General features: G+C 66.8%; 3 protein-coding genes across 3 annotated transcripts; 2 read left to right on the top strand and 1 right to left on the bottom strand.

Annotated features, from left to right (window-relative positions):
• Positions 1-401: 401 nt before the first annotated feature.
• On the top strand, positions 402-2,121 carry GDF15 (growth differentiation factor 15; the record flags this gene model as incomplete). The annotated part of the gene is made up of 2 exons (XM_080359532.1): positions 402-723; positions 1,346-2,121. 2 exons carry the CDS (start codon positions 402-404, stop codon positions 2,119-2,121), a joined length of 1,098 nt encoding a protein of 365 aa, XP_080215658.1.
• Positions 2,122-7,076: 4,955 nt separating this feature from the next.
• SSBP4 (single stranded DNA binding protein 4) lies at positions 7,077-16,658 on the top strand (the record flags this gene model as incomplete). Its single annotated transcript, XM_080359311.1, is given in 18 exon segments — positions 7,077-7,170; positions 8,234-8,306; positions 8,444-8,505; positions 9,442-9,526; positions 12,024-12,113; positions 13,303-13,362; positions 13,468-13,534; positions 13,643-13,713; positions 14,387-14,431; positions 14,433-14,455; positions 14,587-14,632; positions 14,727-14,762; positions 14,857-14,911; positions 15,013-15,083; positions 15,174-15,252; positions 15,473-15,501; positions 16,271-16,372; positions 16,629-16,658. Coding segments are annotated over 18 exon segments (1,080 nt in total). The 5' UTR covers positions 7,077-7,114.
• Positions 16,659-17,968: 1,310 nt separating this feature from the next.
• On the bottom strand, positions 17,969-21,589 carry ISYNA1 (inositol-3-phosphate synthase 1; the record flags this gene model as incomplete). Its single annotated transcript, XM_080359346.1, has 10 exons — positions 17,969-18,479; positions 19,392-19,609; positions 19,678-19,791; positions 19,872-20,036; positions 20,114-20,329; positions 20,407-20,556; positions 20,647-20,840; positions 20,914-21,043; positions 21,223-21,384; positions 21,476-21,589. 10 exons carry the CDS (start codon positions 21,587-21,589, stop codon positions 18,269-18,271), a joined length of 1,674 nt encoding a protein of 557 aa, XP_080215472.1. The 3' UTR covers positions 17,969-18,268.
• Positions 21,590-24,768: the final 3,179 nt, after the last annotated feature.

The raw sequence follows: 24,768 nt of genomic DNA on the forward strand, positions 1-24,768 counted from the left end.
CTTGTCACCTGTGGCCACTCGTCCCTCACCAATGGAGCGAGTGGGATCCCCTCAGCCACGAGCCGGCTGGGGAGAACAGGAGGTGGAAGGGAAATATTTGTGCCTGAGAAAAACCATGACATATTTCTCATCTCCGCGGCTGCAAATTGCCTGATCCTGGCACCACCGGGGTGCGAAATCCCAGGCGGAGCAGGAGAGATTCCTGCTGGGCGTTTATTCCAGCGTCACCCGCCGGCAGCCCGGGACGGGGGGGGGACGACGGAGGGCGGGCAAAGTTCGGCTCCTATAAAAATCCGATCTGGTCCACTTCATTCATCCCCTGGGCAGCAGCGCCGGGAGCTGCACCTCCAGCGCCGGCTTGGTTTTGCGCAAGTTCTGTGAATCAATCGCTCCCCTGCGTGATGCCGAGGGCACTGCGGGACGTCGGGGCTGCCCTCACCTGCCTCCAGCTCCTGCTGCTCGTCACCGGCGTGGAGCCGAGGCCGCGCGGGTGGGATGAGGACAGGACCCAGCTGGAAGCCGTCAAGAAGGGGATCCTGGAGCGGCTGGGGATGTCGGCTCCCCCCGTCGTCTGGCAGCGGCTGGACCAGGAGAGCATCCGCCGGGTGCAGCGCCTGTACCGGCACAAAGTGGCCGAGGTGATGGGGAACCGGAGCCGGGAGGAGGAGGAGGAGGAAGGATCCGTGTCCCGGACCAGGCGCCTGCACCGCCTGACACCCACCCGTGAGTGCCCGCGGCCCCGCGGCCGTCCCGTCACCCTCGTCCCGCGTGTGTCCCCTGCCCTGTCCCCACCCGGGTGTGTCAGTGTGTGCCGGGACATGACTGGGCATGAACCGCACGTGTCCCCGTCACCCTTACCCGGGCAGCTTCTCCGCCCTGGCAGTGACAGGAGCTGCCGTTTGAGCTGTTTTGCTTAAAAACACCAAAAATTTGGGATGAAGGTTTTGCCCAGTGGCAGCTGTGGGTGCTCGGAACGGGGGCTGAGCAGTTGGGGACAAACGGAGGGGACATGGGGAGGTGCCATCCCTAAAGCCCTAGTTTGGGGTTTCATCTGGATCTGGGGTGATTTAGGGAAATATTCAACTCCTTGTGCTGTGGGGGGAACTGGGGTGGGGGGGTCACGACCCTCCAGTTGGGGGGTCCCTGGGGATGGTGTGTCCTGGGTGGTCCAGGGATGAGGATGGGGCTGAATGTCCCCGCGTCCCCAACCTCGGCATCTCCTCGGGATCCGGGTGATTCCACGTTGGCGGCGGTTTGGCTGCGGGACAGGAGCCGGTCACGAGCCTGGGCTGGTGGGGGGGTGGATTGCCAGCTCTTACATCAGCTGTCCTTGTTGTCCCCGCAGTGCTGCGCTGGCCAGATGTCCCCCAGGGACACCAGGACCCCCGCGGTCCCTACCGCTACCGCCTCGTCCTGTCCCACACCGAGACTTTCCGCCGGCAGCTCCGGGTGGTGCAGGCGCAGCTGAAGCTCTTCAAGAAGTCCTTGGCATCCCACGCCACGTCCCCTCTGGCCACCTCGCTGTCCCCACGGGTCAGTATCTACGTGCTGGGGGGCGCTCATGAGCCCCCCAAGCTCCTGCGGAGCCAAGAGCTGGACCGGGACACCCTGAGCTTGGACATCACGGCGGCCGTGCAGCCCTGGGCTGCGGGTCCCGAGGACACGCTGCGCCTGGAGCTGGCGTTCACGGCCAACGTCACCGCCTCGCTGGCCACCTCGGCGGGGGAGACGCTGGTCCTGGAGGTGGAAACCCACGAGCCAACGGTTCGCAGAGCCCGGCGAGCCCGGGGGCTGGAGGAGGAGTGCGGGAAGAGCGATGGCAAGTGCTGCCTCAAGTCCCTCAAGGTCTCCTTCCAGGACATCGGGTGGTCGGACTGGGTCATCGCCCCCAACAGCTACTACATGAGGTTCTGTGAAGGCTCCTGCCCCCACAACTACAAGCCGGCCAGCATGCACGCCCAGATCAAAGCCCGCATGCACTCCCTGTCCAAAGCCACCCCCCCGCCCTGCTGCGTCCCCGCCGCCTACGACCCCATGGTGCTGATGCACTACGACGGGCAGGGCCGGCTGGTGTCCACCGTCTTCGAGGACATGCTGGTCACCAAGTGCCACTGCGCCTGACGCCGTCGCCGTGGACCCCAAACACATCCTGGCAGCTACCGCATCCCAGAACCCAGCCCCTGTGGCACAACCCCCCCTGGGCTCTCCGGTTGTGACCCCCCTCCCTCCACAAGCCACAGTAACTTATTCCCCCCTCCCACTTTTCCTGTGTTTAAAACCTTCATTTATTTTGTCGGTGGGTCCTTTCCAGCCTGAAGGGGCCGGGGGTGGGTCTGAGCATCATTTTTTCTCCGCTTACAGCCTTATTTATACTACCTTCTTATTTATTGCTAACTTATTGCATTTTATAGCAAAATAGGGGTTTTTTTGGGGAAAGGTTTTTTGTGTTTATTATTATTTTATATATTTCTATAAAACAGAAACAATGCCATAATGTAAATGAATAAAGCGATGGGAACGGGGATGCTGGTGGCTCCTCTTGCCCATTTTGGGGGTTCTCCAAGGGCACGGGGTGAGCAGGGACCTTCAGCTGGGGGGTCCTACAGCTCAGCCCCTCGGCCGAACCTGCTCCACGTGAATTCTCCGGTAAATCCTCACGGTTCCCAGGGCTGGACCAGCTCCATCCCTGCCCCGGGGGGTGAGTAACACCCGGGTGATGCTCCCGGAGACCTTTGAGCTGTTTGTGTCCTCCAGATGGGCGCTGAGCGCAGCCTTGACCGCCCCAGGCACGTCCAGCTGGGATGTGGGTGATGCCCAATTTCCAGGTATCTCAGCTGTGTTGGGGGAAAACCATCGCTCCCCCCACCCAGTTCTGCCAGCACAGAGGTCGGTGGCACATGCCATTGTCCCCAAGGGACTCGCCACAGGATGGGGTGGCTCTGCTGGTCACAGTTCCTCTCTGTCCTGCCCCCGCTTCCAGCGCGTCCCGGGGGTGTCCTGGGCTGCTCGGTCCCTTGGCAGCTCCTGGTGGGGACCTGGGCTTGGGGAACATGGGTTATGGGGACCCCCAGTCTGGGAATGGGGTCTTTGGGGACCAGGACTTGAGGGACAGGGGATACAGGGACCTCCACTCTGGGAATGGGGTCTTTGGGGACCAGGACTTGAGGGACAGGGGATACAGGGACCTCCACTCTGGGAATGGGGTCTTTGGGGACCAGGACTTGAGGGCAATGGGATGCGGGAACCTCCAGGGTGGGGACATGGGCTTTGGGGACCAGGACTTGAGGGCAATGGGATGCGGGGACCTCCAGGGTGGGGACATGGGCTTTGGGGACCAGGACTTGAGGGACACAAGCTGTGATGTCCTCTGCTCTGGGGACATGGACTAGAGGGACTTGGGCTCCAGTGACCTCCACTGGACCTGGGCCAAAGTGATATGGGCTCTGGGGACCTGTCCTTGAGGGTCTTGGTCCCTCGGGACCCGCACTCTGGGGACTTGGGCTCTGGGGGCTCAGGGACTTTCTCCAGGGCCCTCCGGCTTTGGGACAACCACCCCATGTTCTGCGCGGGGCTCCCAGCAGACCATGAGCTACGCAGGTAATTTAAGGTAATTAAACCATTTAATGGGGCGTCACGAGGGCTGGAGCTCAGGGGACCCAGGCAGAGCTGTGGGGACACCAGGACAAGCCCTGGGGGTCCCCATGTCCCTGGGCTGTGACCTCCTTGGGCTGCACAGCCCAACAGCAGCGCCGGGCTCAGGGATTTTGCTGAGAGCATTAAAAAGTAAAACGGCATTTTGTTCCGTTCCCAAAATTGGCAGATTTAGCAGAAAAAAGGGAGGGTGCAGGTGACCCGGTGCCCGGATGTCCCCAACTGCCAAGATGTCCCCAAGTGCACGTGCGCCGTGCAACTCGCCATCAGCAGCCGAAAGGGGAAGAGGAACCGGGGGCTGCGGTCACCCCGCACACCCCCACTTTCCGGGGTGGCCCCACACGTGTCCCCAGCCGAGACGGCTCTGGCAGATGCTGTGACAAGGTGACCCTGCGGTCAGTGGCCACCAGCCCCGGGAGGACACGTTCCCTATGGTGGGAACTGGGGCAAAAGTGGGGGGTGATTAAAATACCCCCCCCGAGAGAGGTGTCCCTGGCGTGGGGACACGTGTCCCTGTCCCAGCCATGGGGAGTGCCCACCCCCGTCCCCTCTGGGCTGGGGGGACACCAGGGTAGAGTCAGGGGGAGTCAAAGTGTCACCCCCACAGTCCCCCCCGGCTCCCCTGGCCCCTCACTGGTCGGGGACAATGTAGATGTCCTCGGGGGGTCTCTGCATGTTGGCGTAGATGGGCTGGTCCCCGGGGACTGACTCGCTCTCCAGGAAATAGTCGTCGTCTGCTGGGACCTGGGACCTGGGGAGGGGACAGAGGGGTGACACTGTGCCCAGGTGATGGGGGCCCGGGGGTGGCCAGTCCCCGATGGGGAACCAAATGTCATGGGGTGGCTCTGGGGATGCGGGTGGGGAAAAGGCCTCAGCGCCAGCAAGTGGCTGGGTCTTGGGGAGGGGACAGCATGGGATGGGTGGCACTGGGCGGGGGGTGGCACTGGGGGGTGGGGTGGGATGGGATGGGGTGGATGGGGTGGGGTGGATGGGATGAGATGGGATGGATGGGATGGGGTGGGATGGGGTGGGATGGGGTGGATGGGATGGATGGGATGGGATGGAGTGGGATGGGGTGGGATGGGGTGGATGGGATGGATGAGATGGGGTGGGATGGGGTGGGATGGGGTGGGATGGGGTGGGATGGGATGGAGTGGATGGGATGGATGGGATGGGGTGGGATGGGGTGGATGGGATGGGTGGGGTGGATGGGGTGGGATGGGATGGGGTGGGGTGGGATGGGATGGGGTGGGGTGGGATGGGGTGGATGGGATGGATGGGATGGGGTGGGATGGGGTGGAATGGGGTGGGTGGGGTGGGTGAGGTGGGATGGGATGGGGTGGGGTGGGATGGGGTGGGATGGATGGGATGGGGTGGGGTGGGATGGGGTGGGATGGATGGGATAGGGTGGGGTGGATGGGATGGGATGGGGTGGGATGGATGGGATGGGGTGGGATGGGGTGGGATGGATGGGATGGGGTGGGATGGATGGGATGGGATGGAATGGGATGGGATGGGATGGGATGAGATGGGATGGGATGGGATGGGATTGGATGGGATGGGGTGGGATGGGATGGATGGGATGGGGTGGGATGGGATGGCCCAACACGAGCTGGCTGGGTTGGGACACCACGGCACTGTCCAGCCCAGGCGGGGAGGGGCCGGGTCCCGTCCCACAGCCGGTCCCTCACCTGCACGGCTCCTCCTGCCACCGCGGCGTCCAGCCCTGGCCAGCGCACCGGCTCACAAACACGTTCTCATACTCGGGCGCGGTGCCGGCGTCGCTGCCCCCGACCTCATCGCTCCGGCTGATGTAGTGGGGCTGCCCCAGGGCCGCGGGGGGCTCCTGCTTCCCCCACTCCACGCCGGCAGAAGCCGCTTTCCTCCTCCGGTAGCAAACCACAGCGGTGACCACCAGCAGCACGGCCACCCCGCCGGCCGCCCCGGCCACCGCGGCCACCAGCCCCGCGCTGCCCCCGCACTCCCGGGCGTGAAAATCGGTGACATTGAGGAGGTGGCCCTGGGCCGTGAGGCAGTGGCAGGAGGACACGGTGCAGTTGTGGGGGGCGCAGGAGCAGGGGGCCGGGACGCTGCCCAGCGCGTCGCAGCCCCACAGCAAAGCCAAGGGCTGCAGCAGCAGCAGCAGCAGCAGAGGGGACGTGGGGTGACACCTGGGGGCTGCAGGGTGACCCATGGCCCCTCCACCCCGCCAGGCGCCTGGGGGAGAAACAGGGGGGTCAGCAACACCCGCCCGCGCGGATCCCCAACCCCCCCCCTCCCAGTGCAAACCAGCGCAGCCCAGCCTGGCACCCCCCGCTCCCTCTCGCCCCCCGGGGTGCAGGGGGTGATTCGCTGCCCCCCCAGCCCCCGCACCCCAACTTGCCTGCGCTCCGGCCGCCTCTCTGGCGCAGGCGGGGGTGCGGGAAGAGGAACAGGCGGGTCCCAATGTCCTGTGTCACCCTGCCAGGGCGTCACCGGCCCCGGGGGGGGCAGGGGGCAGTACCCCCCTCCTCAGCACCCTTCCGGCCCCCCGGCCCTCTCCGGGGTGCTGCTCCGAGCCCCCGAGCCGCGCTGGGGCTGCTCCCGGTCCGGGCTCCGTGCGTGGGGGTGTCCGTGGCCCCGGGGTGTCCCCACCCCGCTGTTCTCCATAGCCACGTCCCCTCGTGTCCGCCCTGTCAGTGTCCCCCAAGGCCACCACGTTTGTGTCCGTCCTCCCGTGTCTGTGTCTCTCCGTGCCCACCCTCTCACGTCCCTGTGTCCACCCTGTCCACGTCCGCCCCCTGGTGTCCGTGTCTCCCCCTCTCACATCCACGGCCGCGTGCCCATCGTGTCCGTGTCCATCCCCTCGTGTTCGTGTCCACGCACGTCCACCCCTCCACATCCGTCTCCCTCCGAGTCCCGCCTCGTGTCCGTGTCCCCCTTGTGTCCACCCTCTCGTGTCTGTGTCCCTCCATGTCCACCCCCTCGTGTCCGTGTCGCTCTGTGACCACCGTCTCCGTATCCATCCCCCCCTCCTCTACGTGTCCCCCCGTGTCCCCTATCTCCGTGCCCACTCCCCCCAGCCCCCGTGCACCTCCATGCCCCCCCCTCGCCTCCGTGTCCCCCCTCTCGTGTTCATGTCCGTGTCCCGCTGTGCCCATATCCATCCCCTCGTGTCCCTGTCCCTCCGCGCGCCCCCTTTCTCCTCCATCCCCGGGTGTCCCCACCACCACGGGCCCCGTTGCCATCGCCCTTTTAAGAGCGGCAGGCGCGGGCGGGGGGGGGCGGGCGGTGTTGCTGGAACAGCCGCGCGGGGGGAGGCGGCGGCGCGCGGGGACCCCCGGCCCGGCGCGGCGGTTTCAAGCTCCCCCGCGGGTGCGCGGCCGGAGCCGCCGGGGCCGGGGCCGGGGCCGGGATGGCGGCGGGGAGGAACCGGGAGCGGGACCGGGGCCGCTGACAGCCGGGACCGCGCCGCCGCCCCAGCATGTACGCCAAGGGCAAGGGCTCCGGCGTGCCCTCGGACGGCCAGGCCCGCGAGAAGTGAGTGCGGCGGCGGCGGCGGGGGGCGGGAGCGGGGCCGGGGGGCGCGGAAGTTTGCCGGGGCGGCCGCCGGGGGAGCGGGGACGGGACGGGAGGTTGGGGGGGTCGGAGGGGCGGGCGGACCCCCCCGCGGCCCCGCCCCGCCGGGAAGCACCGGCAGCCGCCGCGGGGCAGCGGGAGTCGGCGGGTTCGGCCGGACAGCGGGGCCACCGGGAGACGCGGTGTCCCCGGGGCAGCGGGGGCGGTGATGTCTACCCGGGCAGTACCCGGGGCAACGGGGGCGGTGATGTCTACCCGGGCAGTACCCGGGGCAACGGGGGCGGTGATGTCTACCCGGGCAGTACCCGGGGTACCAGGGGTGGTGATGTCTACCCCGGCAGTTGCATCCCTGGGGCACCGGGGGCGGTGATGGTCCCCCCGGCCGTTCCATCCCCCTGGGCACCGGGAGCGTGACCCCGCATCCCGGCGCTGTCCCCGTCCCCACCGGGGCTTGGAGGCACCGGTGTCCCCGGCGGGGGCTTCATCCATCCCGGAGCCGGGAGGCTGCAGCCCCCCATGGTCCCCCCAGGCCCGGCCACCCCCGCGGGTCCCGTTCCCGCTGCCAGGGGGTGATGGAGCACCGGGAACAGCGTCCCCCGGAGGGTCCCCAACCAGGGGACACCCAGGCTGTCACTCACCCCTCGGCCACATCGTGCGTGGGATGTGTCACCCGTCCCTGACTCATCCCGGCGATGAGAACCGGGGTGGCCCCCCCGGGCATGGGACCGTTTGCTGTGGGCTGGTGTCACCCGTGGGACGCGGTGTCATCGTGATGCCCGTGGGGGGTCCCTTGCCCGGAGGTGACATCGGATCCCCCTTGTTAATTCCGCACTTATTTAACGGGGGCTCCATCCTGACCGTCCCCCGGTGTCACTCGGGGTCCCCCCTTTTTGGGGTATGTGGGATGGGGTGTCACTGTCCCGCTGTGCTGCGGGGATGCTGGCACTGCAGCAGGGGCACCCTGGGGACAGTGGGTCCCTGGGGGTGGCCGTGACACCCCGTCCCTGTCCCCGTGTCCCCGCAGGCTGGCTCTGTACGTCTACGAGTACCTGCTGCACGTGGGGGCCCAGAAATCAGCGCAGACCTTCCTGTCGGAGGTAAGCGGGGGGGGGCAGCACCTCCCGGCCCCCCAGCCCATGGATTTGGGGCTCTGCAGCCCCCCCAGAGCCCATCCCTGGGGTGTCAGGCCTGGGAAGGCGATGCTGACCCCCCCGCGCATGCCCCCTCTCCGCAGATCCGATGGGAGAAGAACATCACGCTGGGAGAGCCCCCCGGCTTCCTGCATTCCTGGTGGTGGTGAGTTGGGGCGGGGGAGGGTAGTGGGATTGGGCCCCCCCCCTCACCTCCCCGTAGCTCTGGTGCTGGGGTTGGGACCCCCCCAAATCCCCACGCTGCTGCCACATCACTTTGTACCCCATAAACCTGCCGCTCTGCTTTTCCCATCAGCGATTTCGGGGGGGTACATCCCCACCCCCCGCCTGGCCCCTCCAGATGGATCCAATTTGGCACCAAGCGTGGGGCGAGGGGGGGGGGTCCCAGCCCATGGCTGGACCCCCCGCACTGGGGGGGCCCCAGCAGAGCACCCTGAGGGGGGGATGTTGATGCTGGGGGGGGGGGGGGGTCAAACTGGGGGTGTCACCCCAGCTGGTGGGTGCAGGATGTGGCCGTGCTGGGCGCCGCGGTGCCGCCGCATGTGGCCATTTCCAATAAATGATTAGTTGGTGATTTATTGGGGGGGGGACGACACGGTGCTTTCCAGGCCTTTAACCCTCCCACTGCCAGTGCCCGGCCACTGCACCCCAAATCGGGGGGGCACCCAGAAATAGTGCTGGGACACACACACACCAGCCCCTCCTCTGTTCCGTTCCCACCTCAACACCCGCCGGGGGGGCACGGGCGGCTGGACCCCCCCATCCCGCCCCGGGATGCTGCAGCCTGATGTAAAGTCCCAGGAATTTGGGCTCCGGCCGTAGCGACCGTTTCCAGGGAAAACAGGCGGCAGCGCCGGAGCCGGGAGGCCCCGCCGCACCGGGGTGGGGGGACACACGGACAGACAGACATCGCTGTCCCCCCCGGCCATCGCTGCCCCCCACCCTCTCGCCATCATTGGCGCGAGCGTGAGCTGGCTCAGCGACAGCGGGGGGTGCGCTGGGGGCACGGGGGGGATGGCGGTGGGGGGGAAACACAGGGATGGGTGTTGGAGGGTCCTGACCTGTTGTCCCCCCCCTCCAGCGTCTTCTGGGACCTGTACTGTGCTGCTCCCGACCGCCGGGAAACCTGTGAGCACTCTAGCGAGGCCAAAGCCTTCCATGACTATGTGAGTACCGGGGGGCTCTGTGCCCCCCCCGACGCTGCCCCCTGTCAGTGAGACCCCCCCGTGCCGAGGACCCGGCGGTGGGGGGGTTAATGCCCGTGCTGCCAGCCCTGGCCTCGCCGGCACAGCCTGACCTATTTTGCAGGGCAGCGTGGGGGGGGTAATCCCTGCGGCCCTGGCTCAGCCCCCCACCCGGGGACCCCAGCTTGCCCCCGTGTGCCCATCCCCCCCATGGGGACAGGGGCCACCCCCCTATCCAACCCCATCCCGCAGCATGGGCAGAGTAACAGGCTCTCGCTTGCCAACTGGAGGCACGCTGGTGGGGTTGGGGTCTCCCCCGCCTCACCCTGTACCCCGAGGCCACCACGGTCCTGGGACTCGGTGACGCCCCCCCTCACCAGTGGGACCCCCCCCCGACCAGCGGCTCCACTGCTGATCGCTGCCTTGGGCGAGTTAATCATTGGCACAGAGTCAACAGCCCGCAGGGCTGCGGGTGGGTGGGGGACACGGGGGTGGCAGGAGGGGAACCAGGTCCTGGGGCAGCAGGGTCCAGTAGTGGGGGGGACTGGGGGACACCGTGCTCCGGGATGGGGGGCGGTTCTGGGGCCCAGGGATGCAGGATGCTGTGGGGTCCACAGGGATCTGGGATGCTGTGGGATGCAGGATGCTGCAGGATGCTGCGGGATGTGGGATGCAGGATGCTGTGGGATGCGGGATGATGCAGGATGCAGGCTGCTGTGGGATGCAGGGATGCGGGATGCTGCAGGATGATGTGGGATGCGGGATGCTGCAGGATGCTGTGGGATGCAGGATGTTGTGGGATGCTGTGGGATGTTGCGGAATGCAGGATGCTGTGGGGCAAACAGTGCTGTGCCTCGGGGGATGCTGTGGGGGCTGCAGGATGCTGCGGTTTCCATGGTACCGGGGGATGCTGGATGCTGCGGGGTCCCCACTGCTGGGGGATGTGGGGTGTGGGGGACACGCGGTGCCCTGGGGCTGGAGCTGCTGGGGGACATGAGAGGCCCCAGGGGACACAGTGCCCCCCACCCTCTCCCCATCCCACTGCAGCGGGGCCAGAGCTGCTCCCACCCGCACCCACCCCGGCTGCTCAGCACCCCCAGGAGCACCAATCCGGGGGGGGGTTGACCAGGCCACCTGTCACCACCGCAGGGACAGTGGGTCCACATGGGCGCGTGTGGGCACGCATGTGCCTGCGCCAGCAGCGCGGGGGCTGCCGGGGCTGCAGCAGGGCCCCCCCCCTCGCCACCCCCGGCCCCCGGCGCGGCACAGAGCTGATTTCCATGCTGGAATTAATGAGGCTGCCGGTGCGGTGACGCCGGGGACGTGGCGCGGGTCAGGCCGCGTTGCCATGGCAGTGCTGCCTGGCAGGCAGAGCGGGGACTGCTGGCGGGGGGAACCACAGCTCCCACCCCCCCATTGCACCCCATGACACAGCCGTGTCCCCATCCTGGTGCCAAACCCGTCCCCATGGTGCAGTCAGGCCGCCCTGGTGTGGGGCGGGTGGCCCTCGCCACCCCCCATGGCTGCTGTTCAGCCACCCCCACTCGAGGTGCATGGGGACCCCCCCACGAGCATCGTTGGGACAGTGACGTCCCCATCACTGGGGGGGTCTGGCCTGTGCATGGCAGCAGGGAGAGCAGTGACAGCAGCATTTTGGGGTCCCCCCCATGGTACGGAGGTGTGGGGACCCTCCCAGGCTGCATCCCCCTTGTCCCCCCATCCTGTTTTCTTCCTCCTGACCTTGAGCCTGCAGGAGGAGCCGAAACTCCCCCACCTGTTGCCATGGCAACTCTGCATTGCTGAGTGGCGGGGGGGGCCCAATTCGGTCCCACCATAGTGGGGGGGCAGCATATTACCCATGCTCCCCCCCACAGGCAAAGCTGTGACCCATGTGCATGGTGCGATGCGTGACCCATGGGACCCTCCCCTTTCCCCTCAACCCCAATTCCACCCCAGCAGCACCCATGGGTGCCCCCACCCCCTCCCCCATCACTGGGTGATGCCCCTTTCAAACGCAGCCAGGGCCCCTTCTCCCTGCAGGGCTGGGGGGGCCGTGGGGCAGCGGGGGGCCCCCCGGGTGGAGGGGGCAGTGCGAGGTCCCCCCCTTTCTCCTCCCATCCAAATTGAAACCAGTTGTGGCGGAGGGGCCGAGCCGGAAAACCGGCACATTCCTTCCCTTAACAGCTCCCCCCGGATGGGGCCGGCAGGCGAGGGGGGGCCGGGGCCTCCTGCCTGCGCCCCCAGCCCCCACGGGGTCCCCCCAGGCCTGGCCTCACACCCCCAGCCCCCCCAGTTTGGTTAGGAGGGGCTGGCACCGGGTTCTCCCCGCGCTGCCCTCTTGCTCGCACAGGGTTTGCTTGGGGTCACCGCGGTGGTTTTGTGGATGGTTGGGGACATGGGAACAAGGTGGCCCCGGGGCTGGGGGGGGGACGGTCTGTGCTGACCGCCCCCCCGGTGCTGAGCTCTCCTCTCCCCACAGAGCGCGGCGGCGGCGCCCAGCCCGGTGATGGGGAACCTGCCCCCCGGCGAGGGGATGCCGGGGGGGCCCATGCCTCCCGCCTTCTTTCAGGTACCTGCCCGCACCGTGCGTGGGGTTCGGGGGGAGCTCGGTGGTCACAGGGGTGTCATCCTGCCTGTGCACGTGTGTGTGGGACTGTCCACGTGTGAGCTGGCGTGTGCGCGCGTGTGTGTGCAGGTGTGCACGTGTGTGTGTGTGTGCACATGTGTGTACATGTGTGTGCACGTGTACGTGTACAGGTGTGTGTGTGTGCAGGGGTGTGCACATGTGTTTGTGCACATGTGTGTACATGTGTGTGCACATGTACGTGTGCACATGTGTGTGTACATGTGTGTGCACGTGTACGTGTGCAGATGTGTGCACGTGTGTGTGCGCACACGTGTGTACATGTGTGTACATGTGTGTGCGCATATACATGTGCAGGTATGTGCGCATGTGTGTGCAGGTGTGTGCACGTGTGTGTACATGTGTGTGCTCGTGTACATGTGCAGGTATGTGTGCGTGCACACACGTGAGCGTGGCGTGTTGGGGTGTGGGATCCAAGTGTGCACGTGTGTCCCTGCGTGATGCAGGCGTGTGCACGGGCACTGTGAGTGTGCAAAACGTGAGTGTGAGCACACGTGTGTAGATGTATATGTCTGAGAGCACACGCATACGTATATGTGCAAACACATGTATGTGAGAGCGCACACGTGTGTGTGTGTGTGTGCAAACTTGTATGTGTGAGAGCACACGTGTGAACACACGTGTGGCAGCCCACATGCGTGCCAGGCTCCATTGTGCCCCAGTTTTGCTCCCCCCATGTTTGCACAACCTTACCGTGTGCAGCCCCCATATGTGTGCAGCCAGGGGGGTTACACAAGCCAGACCCCCCAGCACAGCCAGACACCCCCATCCCTCTGGGGCCGCCCTCTCCAGCCCCATGTGTCCCCCCAACACCCCCCACTGGGGTGCTCCCCCCGGGGGCCGCTGCACCCCCTCCCCAGGCCCCCCCGCCCATAACCGTGTTTTATTTCTCTTGAAGGGACCCGCGGGCTCTCAGCCATCGCCCCACGCCCAACCTCCGCCCCACAACCCCCCCCCCCATGCTGGGGCCGCACAGCCAGGTAAGGCCGGGCACAGCCCGGCTGCCCCCCCCCAGTGCCCACAGGAGAGCCCCGCACCCCCCAGCCCCCCCAGGGTGACACCGCAGCCCCCCCAGCCCCGGTTCCCCCCCCCGCTAATGCTCCCTCTCTTGCAGCCCTTCATGTCCCCCCGCTACCCCGGTGGCCCCCGGGGTCCCCTCCGGATGCCGAACCAGGTGAGGATCTGACCCCCCCACCTCCCCCAATGCCAAAATGGGTGCAGACCCCTCTGGGTGGGGTCCTGCAGCACCCTGACCTATGTCCCCCCCCCCCGCCCGCAGCCCCCCGTGGGTGTCCCCGGCTCCCAGCCGCTGCTGCCCAACGCCATGGATCCTGCACGGTCACAGGGTGAGTCGGGGGGTCCCTGTCCCCGTGTCCCTGTCCCCCCACACTTCCCAGGTTGGAGGGGGGCGGTGCTGAGGGGTCTCACGCCTCCCCCCCAACTCCTGTGCACAGGGCATCCCGGAATGGGGAGCCCGATGCAGCGCATGAACCCCCCGCGAGGCATGGCCGGCATGGCCCCCCAGGTGAGGGGACGGGGATGTGGGGACAGGGTTACAGGGATGGGGACAGGGATACAGGATGGGAATGGGGTTGGAGATAGGGATACAGTGATGGGGATGGGATTTGGGATAGGGATACAGGGATGGGAATGGGATTTGGGACAGGGATACAGGGATGGGGATGGGATTTGGGACAGGGATACAGGGACGGGAATGGGGTTGAGGATAAGGACAGGGACAGGGAGACAAGATGGGAATGAGGATACGGGATGGGAATGGGATTTGGGACAGGGATACAGTGATGAGGACAGGGATATGGAATGGGAATGGGATTGGGGACAGGGATGTGGGGATGGGGATGGGGATATCAGATGGGAATGGGATTTGGGATAGGGATACAGGGATGGGAATGGGATTGGGGACAGGGATACAGGGATAGGAATGGGACTGGGGACAGGGATACGAGATGGGAATGGGATTGGGGACAGGGATACAGGGTGGGAATGAGGATATGGGAGGGGTTTGGGATTCGGGACAGGGAGGGGAACAGGACTACAAGGTTGTGAATGGGATTTGGGACAGGGATACAGGGTGGGAATGGAATTGAGGACAGGGATACAGGGATGGGGCTGGGAACAAGGAGACAGGGTGACAGGGATGGGGACAGGGATGTCACTGACCCCCCGCTCCCCCTCAGACCTACGGCAGCGGGATGCGTCCCCCCCCCAGCTCGCTGGCCGGCCCCCGGCATCCCCGCCATGAACATGTAAGGAACCAGCCCCCCCATGTCCCCCAGCCCCAGTGCTGGGCAGGGGGAGCTGGGTGGCTGCGCAGGGTGGGGGGGACACCGGCAGGACCCCCCCCCTTCCATCCTCAACTGTCCCCGTTGCCTTGCAGGGGCCCTGGTGGCCGCGGGCCCTGGCCGAACCCCAACGCCAACTCTGTAAGTCACGGGGGGGACACCCGGAGGGACTGGGGACATGGGGGTGCTGGCGCTATGCCCCCCCCATGCTGACCCCCTCCTTGTGTCCCCACAGATCGCCTACTCCTCCTCGTCCCCTGGGAACTATGTGGTGAGTATCGGGGTGCATGGCCGGGGGGGGCTGCGCTGCGGCAAACCCGCTGTGGCCCCCCTCCAAAACCCACCTCTTTCCTCTCCCCACCCAGGGCCCTCCCGGGGGTGGTGGCCCCCCCGGCACCCCCATACTGCCCAGCCCGGGAGGTGAGTGTGCGCGGGGACGAGGTGCAGAGGTGGGGGACATTGCAGGGGAGGGGGGAATTTGGGGTGCCACCCTCACCCCCCCAACATGTGTCCCCCCCCAGACTCCACCAACTCCAGTGAGAACATGTACACCATGATGAACCCCATCGGGCCCGGGGGGAACCGGCCGAACGTGAGTGATGGGGATGGGGGGCTATGGGGGGGTTGTGGGAGGGGTTTGACCCCCGCAATCCATTTTTCACACCCCCCCCTTTTCTTCCAGTTCCCGATGGGGCCAGGACCGGAGGGGCCCATGGGTGCCATGAGCGCGATGGAGCCGCATCACATGAACGGATCATTAGGTGGGTGCCCCCTCCTGCACCCAAAACCCCGCTCTGGCCGGGGGCGGGGGGGGTTCTCCTGCCCAACCCCCGCACCTGGGGGTGTCCTCAGCCCCGTGTGGCCTCGTCCCACGGCCCGTGAGCTCCATCTGCGGGCGGCCGCGCTGCGTGCAGGGCCCGCCATGGCGGGGGGGGGACATGCGGTGGGGGGGGCACTAACACGCTGCTGTCGCCCCCACAGGCTCCGGGGACATGGATGGGCTGCCAAAGGTGGGTGTGGGGACGCTGATCCCCGTGGGTGGGGACCCTCCCTGCACTGGGATCCCCCCCCTGCACTGGGACCCCCCCCCCCTGCACTGGGATCCCACCCCTGCACTGGGACCCCCCCCCCCCTGCACTGGGACACCATTTATTGAGACCCCATGTACACTGAGACCTCCTCCCATTTACTGGGCCCCCCCACATTGATTGGGACACACCCATTAATTGGGTCACACCCCCTCTCTAATTACTGGGACACACCCATTGATTGGGACACACCCGTTGATTGGGACACACCTGTTGATTGGGACACACCCATTGATGGGGACACACCCGTTGAGGGGGACACCCCCCTCCCTATTTATTGAGACCCCATTTACTGGGACCTCTCACTATTTATTGGGACCTCATTTACTGGGACTCCCCCCCATGCACTGGGACACCCCCAAATAATTGGGACCCCCCCTATTTACTGGGACCTCCATTTATTGGGACCCACCCCTATGCACTGGGACCCCCTGCTATTTATAGGCACCCCCCCATTTACTGGGACCCCATTTATTGGGACCCCCCCCCATGCACTGGGACCACCCGGTATTTATTGGGACCCCATGCACTGGGACCCCCCCGATTACTGGGACCCCATTTACTGTCCCCTCGTGCACTGAGCCCCCCTGTCACCATGCACCAGGACCCCATGCACCAATCCCAACCCCCCTACCCCAGCCCCCCCCCATTCCCCTCCCCCACTAACATTGTTTTTCCTCCCCCCCCCTAGAGCTCCCCCAGTAACCTGGGGGCCCTGAGCAACCCCCCCGGCACCCCCCGGGACGACGCCGAACTGAGCAGCAATTTCTTAAACCCCTTCCAAAGCGACAGCGTAAGGGACCCCCGGGGGGGCCGGCGGCGAGGGCGGGGGGCCCGGGGGGGGCGCGGCAGCCGGGGCCGGGGGGGGTCGATACCCAAATCCCTATGGCAAAACGACCCCCCCACCCCCATTCCAGCGGGGGGCTCTTCGCCTTGGCCAAGCGGCCGGGAGGTGTGAGGTGTGTGTCGGGGGGCAGTGGTGGTTGTGCCCCCCCCCTCCGTGTGCCCCCCCCATCCCGTTAACCCTCCGGTGTCTCCGCTCTCTCTAGTACTCGCCCAGCATGACAATGAGCGTGTGAGCCCAGCGCCGAGGCCGCCGACAGCCAGACGAGAGAAAACAATTAATAATAATTACCGACACCCCCCCGCAGCCCCCCCAGCAGCGCCCCCCCCCTCCCCCCCCCCCAACACTAAACAAGAAGAAAATTTAATAATAATTATAAATAAGTCACGTGACTTATTGACTGCCCACCCACCTCTGGGGAGGGACCCCCCCCCCAAGCACTGGGACCCCCTCCCCACCACTAGGACTCCCCCCCCCCAAACACAGATTCCCCCCCCACAGTGTGGGGGCAGGTGCTGGAGTGAGGGGGCACAGACTGGGGGGTTTTGACCACCCCCCTGCCTTGTGTATGGGGGGGGGTGTTTTTTTGGGGGGGGGGGGGAGGGGGGCGTTCATGGCACTGTGCCCTCCCCCCCCGGGAGGCAGTGGCAGGAGGAGGATTTTTGGGGAGGGGGGTGGTCCACGGCATTGTGCCCCCACCCAGCCTGGCCTGCTGCCCAGCTGGGGCACATGCACTTAATTACAATTAGCTGGAATGCTAATGAGCGATGCTGCCCCCGCCCACCCCCCAATCTGTGTGGGGCACTCACCCCCTCCCAGTTCTCCCAGTGCCCTACTGGGCATCCACCCCCCCCAACAAGGGGGAGTCCATAGCCACCCCCCCAGCCCTGCCAAAGCCCCGGGGTGGGGGGGTGGGGGGGGGGGCTGTCCTGCCAGCACAGCCCCCCCCGCCAAAGCCAGGGGCACCCCAGGTTGTGCTGGGGAGGGGGGGCCCAAGCCATACCCCCCCCGTGGAGCACTCCCCCCCCCCGCTGTATAGGGCAGGCCCCAGTGCAGAGAGCAGCCCCCCTCGCCGCGGGGGGTTCCCGGCCCCCCCCCCCGCCCCGTCTGTGTGCTCAGCCAGCACTGTGATCCCCGGCCCCCCCTCCCCGAGCGCCAGACCGGGCCCCCCCGCCTCTCCGCGCCCCCCTCCCCCAATAGGGACCACTTGTAAAACTTTAATATGAAGGAATTTTTTGTGTGTTTTTCTTTCTTTTTTTGTTTTTTCCTCTTTTATAACAGAAAGGACCTCAGACCCCCCCCCCCCCCCCAACCGCAGCGGCGCACCCCCCCCCCCGCCCCTACAGCCCCCATAGTCGTTCTGTGTAGGGAACCCCCCCCCCCCCCCCCCCATTTCTAGTCCCTTTAGAGCCCTTGTTGCTTCTCAAACCAAACGCGGGACACCCCCCCCCCCCCCCCCCAAAAAAAAAAAAAGAAAAAAAAAGAGAAAAAAAAAGAAAAAAAAATTAAAAACTTTCCCAAAACAACAAAAAATACCCTCCCCCGCCCCCCCCCCATCAATAAATGTAAGTTGATTTTTTTCAGAAGGCGCCGGCGTTCGGCTCTTGCTTCACCCGGGGCGGGGGGGGGCACAAGGAACCAGGCGAGACGGGGGGGGCACGTGGTGTGTTCTGAGTTTATTTGCGGGTACAAAGCTTCACAGTTTCGAGTTCGGAGCCGGGGGCACCCAAGTGCTGGGGGGCGGGGGGGGACACGGGGCGTGGGTGTGTCCCCCCCCCCCAGCCCCTAAATCCACCCCCACCACCCCCTAAAAAGCTGCTATGAAATACAAACAGGTGCCCGCCCTTAGTCGGCCCCGTCGACGTGCAGAGGGGGGCCCGGCCGGGGGGGGGCGCTGGGGCTGGGGTGCCCGTTGAGCTGGGTGGCCCCCGGTGTCTTTTTGGGGGCGAGGGGGCAGGCGGCCCCCCCGGGACAGAAGCGCTTGGGGCTGGGGACCGGCCGCTGCATCTTGTGCTCCAGCAGCATGTGGTTCTGGGGGGGCAGCCCCAGACAGGCCCTGGGAGGGGGGAGGAAAAAAGAGGGGGTGAGGGGTGGGCACCCCAGCACTGGGGATGGAACTGGGAGACACTGGGACACACGGGGAACACCATGCATGTGATACTGGGACTCACTGGGAGCCCCGTGTATGAGGCACTGGGACCCACTGGTGTTGGGGAGTCCCCTGGGCACTGGGAGCCACTGGGAAGCCCATGCGCTGGGCACTGGGACCCACTGGTGGCACAGGCACTGAGCACCAGTACCCACCAGTACTGGGCACCAGGTTCTACTGGTGCTGGGTACCCAACAGTATTGGGCACCCAGAGGTACTGGGACCCACTGGTGTGGGGCACCCCTGGGTACTGGAAGCTGCTGATGTTGGGCACTGGGACCCACTGGTGTTTGGCACTGGGACCCTCTGGTGTTGGGCACCTGTGGGCACGGGGCACCCACGGGCACTGGGACCCACTGGTGTTGGGCACCAGGACCCACTGGTGTTGGGCACCTATGGGCACTGGCATCCACAGGCACTGGGACCCACTGGTGTTGGGCACCCGTGGGCATGGGGCACCCACAGCCGCTGGGACCCAATGGTGTTGGGCACCAGGACCCACTGGTGTTGGACACCTATGGGCACTGGCATCCACAGGCACTGGGACCCACTGGTGTTGGGCACCAGGACCTGCTGGTGTTTGGCACTGGGACCCTCTAGTGTTGGGCACCCGTGGGCACGGGGCACCCACAGGCACTGGGACCCACTGGTGTTGGGCACCCATGGGCATGGGGACCCACTGGTGTTGGGCACTGGGACCCATTGGCCCTGCCACCTGCCTATCGAGCACAGGGACACCTCCACAAGCCCTGGGTGCCAGCAGGGGCAAGGGGCAGGTGGGAGGTGACCCCCCAAGGGCGGGACCCCCCTCCGCGGTACCTGAGGATGTTCTCGATGCAGCTGCGCTGGCGGAACAGCGCGTTGACCACGGGGGTGCCCTCGGGGACCAGCGGGGCCTTGCAGAGGAAGGCGACGATGGAGAGGACGCTGTGGAAGCCCTGGAACTCGGGGTCCCCCTCGGTGCAGAAGCTGATGCGCTGGCACAGCTCGGTCAGGATGGCCAGGTCCAGGATGATGGGGCTGGCCAGCAGCGAGTCCTGCGAGGGGCACACGGGGGTGAGTGACCCACCGGGGACGTGCCACCCCCCGGGGGACACCCACGCACCTCACAGGTGTTGTGGATGACGATGGTGTTGGTGCCGCCCATCATGATCTCCGACGTGTACTCATCCAGCGCGCGCTTGCTGTCCCCCACGTAGGGCACGTACTTGATCACCACCTGCCAAGCGACCCCTCGTCACCACCCTGTCCCCCCGGTCCCGTTGTCATTGCGTGTCCCCAACCTGGCCCCCAACTCACGCAGTGGTCGGGCTTGTCCTCGGGGCCGTAGAGGATGGGGTTGGCCTGGACCGTGTCGTCCACCACGTTGCTCTTGGAGATCTCCTTGGAGCGAAACTGCTGTGGGGCCGAGAGGTTCTTCCCGTCGTTGTTCCCCAGGTGGTTGTAGCTCACGATGGATGTTGTCTGGGCAGGGGGGTGCGCACAGGTCACCCCATGTCACAGGCAGGTCCCTCACCTTGGGCCACCCTGTCCCCACGTACCTTGAGTCCGGCGCCCACCAAGAAGTCCACCAGCACTGACTTGAGCTTGGTCTGACCTGACTTGAAGTCGTCGCCGCAGATGAAGACGCGGCGCTGGGTGGCCAGTTCCACGGCCCCCGGCACGAAGGTGTTCTGGGGGGAGCCGTTGATGTAGGCACAGCCCTCCAGGATGCTGGCCACCGCGAAGAGCGTGGACGGGGACACCTCCAGGCCTTGCTGTGGGGACACAGGGAGGCTCAGCACCACCAGGGTGGCCATGTCACTGTCCCAGCTCCCCTCCCCTGTCCCCTGACCTCGATGGCCCGCAGCAGGTTGTCGGCGGTGTCGTTGAGCCCCGGTGTGACATCGCAGAAGCGCTCCGTGTTGGCCGTCCAGAGGACGATGACTTTGTCCACCCCGCTGGTCTCCTTGAAGTCCCGGATGTCCCTGCGGATCTGCTGCACCTGGGATGCCACCCAAAGGGGACACGTCAGCGCGCTGGCGTCCCCCCCACTGCCTGTGTCCCCCCTCCAGCACCACCACCCCGCCAGGACCTGCTCAGCCATGGACCCGCGCAGGACGTTGTCTGCTCGCTCCTCCTGGTTGGCGGCGATGAACTCGGGGATGTAGATGGAGGGTCGGGGCTTCATCTTCTCCAGGTAGGGCCAGAGCTGCTCCTGCAGCGGCCAGTCCAGCACCTCCGCACGCCGCATGGCCTCGGCCAGGTTCAGCGAGGAGATGTCCCAGCCTGGGGACACAGGGTGACCAACCACTCAGGGTCCCCCCACGCCAGCGCCAGGTCCCCCCGGAGTCCAACCTACCATCAAAGACGATGTCGTTGGGGTGCACCATGGGCAACAGGTCCCGGAAAGGCACGTAGACATCACCGGTGGGGCCGGTGCCCAGGCAGACGGTGGAGGCTTGGAGCAGGGACCCGTAGTAGTTGGCTTTCTGCCATGGAGAACATGAGGATGAAGCCACCAGCACAAGGGGGTCCCCAGCTCCCCCAAAACAGGGGGCTGGAGTTGCAGATCACCTCCATAGGAGCAGGGTAAAACTGGGGTGCAGGACCCAGGTGGAGACGGGAACAGCCGAGCTCCGTGTCACCATCCCCGCCACGGGACACCCACCTTGCGCCCCGTCTTGGTCATCCAGGACAACCCCAGCTTGTTGGCCAGCACGGCCGCCGTCACCGTCGTCCCGTTGTTGCCCCCCCATCCCACCAGCATCACCCCCAGGCGAGGGACCTGCCGCCCCGTCCGGAAGGTGAAGCGGGTGGAGCACGGCCGCACCTGCAGAGCCGCAAGGGTGACAGAGAAGAGGGGACACGTGGGGACAAGCAGAACCAGCACCGAGCCCCCCCCGCCAGCCCCTCGTCCCCACCTTGGTGACGCCGTTCTCGGTGCAGACGTGCACGGTGCTGTACGTGTATTTGGCCTCGATGAAGTCCTTGCTGTACGTGACGTCGGGGCTCTCCACAAGGAATGTCTCTGCCATTGTTCCCGGAGCTGGAATAGAAGGAAATGGGTGTCAGCCCCGCAGGCCTGGCACGCCGGGCGCCCGGCCCCCCCGCCCTGCCGGCCGCCGCTCGCTGCCAGGCTGTGCCGCCGGTGGGGACCGCTGGCTCCGTGCCCCGCGGCCTCCCAGCGCGGTGGCGGCGGTGGGGCGGCCACCGTGTCCCCTTCCCACGGGGGGTGATCGTCCCCGCCCTGGACCCCGCCACGAGCTCGGGAACTTACTGAGAGCCCAGCGAGCCGGGAGGGTGCAGGGTCCCCGTGCTGCTCCGGGACTGTCCCTGCTGTGCCCTCCCCGGAGGTGGCAGGGCATGGGGGACAAGGGATGTACCCAGGGGACATGAGGTGTCCCTGTACCCCAGGGTGGCAGAGGGGACATGGGGACAAGGGCTGTCCCCACTCCCAGGGGTGCAGGGGATTTGGGGACGGGGCTGCCCTACACCCTGGGGCGACAGAGGATGTGGGAGACCTGGTGACACGGGCTGGCCCCGCTCCCCGGGGTGGCACAAGGGACTTGGGGATAAGGGCTCTCCCTGCACCCTGGGGTGGCAAAGGGCACAGGGGACACGGGGACAGGGATGTCCCAGAGGTCTGAGGTGGCAGAGCATGCAGGGGACACGGGATGGCCCTGCACGCTGGGGTGACAGAGGGGACACGGGGACGAGCGCTGACCCCGCCGTGTCCGGGGCCACACGATCTCGGGGGCGGCCCCGCTCCCCAAGGACCAAATCCCATCCGGACCGCCCCCGCCCTCCCCGCGGGCACCCAGCGGGCACCCAGCGGGCACGCACCGGACACCCACCGGGCACGACTTACCGGACACTCACCGGGCCGCGCTGGAGCCGCTGCCGGTGCTTCCCCGCGGGGGATGATGCGATCGTGGCCGCGGCCGCCCCGGCTCCCGCCGCTTAATCGGCTCCCAGGACCCGCCCCCCTCGCCGGCCCCGCCCACCCCAACCGCCCCCGCCCGCACGTGCCCCGCCGCCCCCGCACCCCCCGCGCGCTCCCGGTTGTCCCGCGGCAGGTGCGGGGCGGCCCCAGGTCCCGCCGGCGGCTCTTCCCGGGGGGGTCCGGGAGGTGAAGGCGGCGGGAGCGGCCGCTGACCCGGGAAGGGGAAGTGGCGCCGGGCCCGGGGCCCGGGACGGGACCGGGGGGTCCCGCCGCCGCCTTCCGGCCATTGAGTGTCCCCAGCCGGCGGCTTCCTGCACCCTGCGCCTTCCCACGGGCACCGGCCCACGGGCACCGGCCCGCGGCGCTGCTCCCACGGTGCTGCCAGACCCGCCACCGGCATCCCCGCACCGCTGTCCTGCGGTCCCCGGCACCCCAAAGCCACCAGCACCCCGGAGCCCCTGGCACCCCAAAGCCGCCGGCGTGGGCACCCAGCACCGGTGTCCCGCAGCCAAGGGCACCAGCATCCCAGAGCCCCCAGCACCCCAAAGTCCCCGGCACCCTGCTGCTGGCAGCATGAGCATCTCAGCCCTGGCACCCTGCAGCCCCTGGCATGGGCACCCCAAAAACCATGGCACCAGCACCCTGGCACCCCAGAGCCGCTGGCAGCCTGCAGCCCCTGGCACGGGCACCCCAAAGGTCACGGCACCAGCACCCTACAGCCCCCCACATGAGCACCCCAGAACCCCTGGCATCCGCACCCCAGTATCCTGCAGCCCCCAGTGTGGGCACCTCAAAAAACACCTCGGCACCCCAGAGCCCCCGGCACCCTGCAGCCCCTGGCATGGGCACCCCAAAGGTGGTGGTAGTGTCAGGCTGCAGCCCCCCGTGTGCACCCCGCATTGCCCCGCAGCCCCCACCCCGCTGCACCCCACGTTTCAGCCATGGGAGCGGGGAGAAAAAGCAGCGAGGGGCCGGGGCTGGCACCCCGCTCCGCCACCCCCCGCGGCTCCGGCCGCCTTTCAATGGGCAGGACCCGCTTCAAAGGAGCCCCCGGAGCAGGAGCAACGCCCGGGCGGGTCCCGGCCCCTTCCCCACCCTCGCTCCCCGCAGACGTGGCGAGGACAGCTCGGCTCCGCGCACCGCCACCCACCGCCCGCCCGCGGCCCCGGCTCCGCGGGGGACGTTGGCATCGCCACCCGCGCTCCTGGCAGCCGGCGGGACGGGACCCACCGGGGACAACGCCGGGGGCACCTGCCGGGAGCGGGGGGCGGCGGTGGGGAGAGGCGGCGGTGGGCACGGGGGTGCCGGGGGGGGCCGCGTCCGGCCCCTTTGGCCATGGAGGAACAATGATCCCTTGGTGCCGGGCTGGAGGACAAAACGAGCCCCGCGCTGGAATGCCAGTGCCTCAGCAAATTATTGAAACAAAAATAACATTTCTTTGTACAATAATCCTGGGGCGGGGAGGGTCCGGGCGGCGCTGCCAGGGGCCCAGAACTGGTATTTTTCCACTGCTTTTCCTTTTTTTTTCTCTCTCTGCCCCCCTCCCATAACTCCCACCATTGTTCCTTCCCCCACTCCCTTCGCACTCCTCCCACGCTCGGCACCGCATGAGCGGGGGCTCCCTCGTTCCCCCCCCGCTCGCCCAACGCGCTCATGGGCCGGGAGCCCGGGCCGGCCGCCCAAAGCGCCTTCGCTCCCCAGCTGCCGGGGGGCTGGCGGGGGGCCAGGGCAGCCGCAGAGCCATAGCGACCGGCCCGCTCCCCCGGCAATGGTGCCCACGGCGCTCCAGCAGACCCCCCCTCCACCCCCGGGAACGGGCATCCCAGCCACAAACCCCCCAGGAGCTGCCACCGTGACACAAACTCCCCCCGTGGTTCATTCTAAGCAGGTTCAGGGCCGGATTCTGCGTGAGTTTGGGATGCTAGGAAGGGCTCGGTTGTGGGGGGACACAAGCAGGACCCTCCGTTGCCCCCCAGCAGGTCAAGGCCAACACGAGCAACCCCAGATTTCTGCAGCACAAACACCCATGGCCACGTTTTCCTCCGTTCACAACTGGGTTTTTTCCCTGTTCCTGACCCCTCCTTAGCTCGCAGCTCCTTGTCCTCCCTGTCCCTGCGCTGTCACCCTCTGGGTGCCGTGTCCCCAAGGACAGACCCACGCGGGGAACGGGACAAACGGCCGATTCGGGACAGTCGTGCAGCAGCTGCTCTGCAAGAGGGACAAGCACCATCAGACCGTGTCAAGGACAAATTATTCTAATGAGCTTCCTCC

This window comes from Nesoenas mayeri (assembly GCF_963082525.1).
Source record: "Nesoenas mayeri genome assembly, chromosome: 25".
Taxonomy (NCBI): domain Eukaryota; kingdom Metazoa; phylum Chordata; class Aves; order Columbiformes; family Columbidae; genus Nesoenas; species Nesoenas mayeri.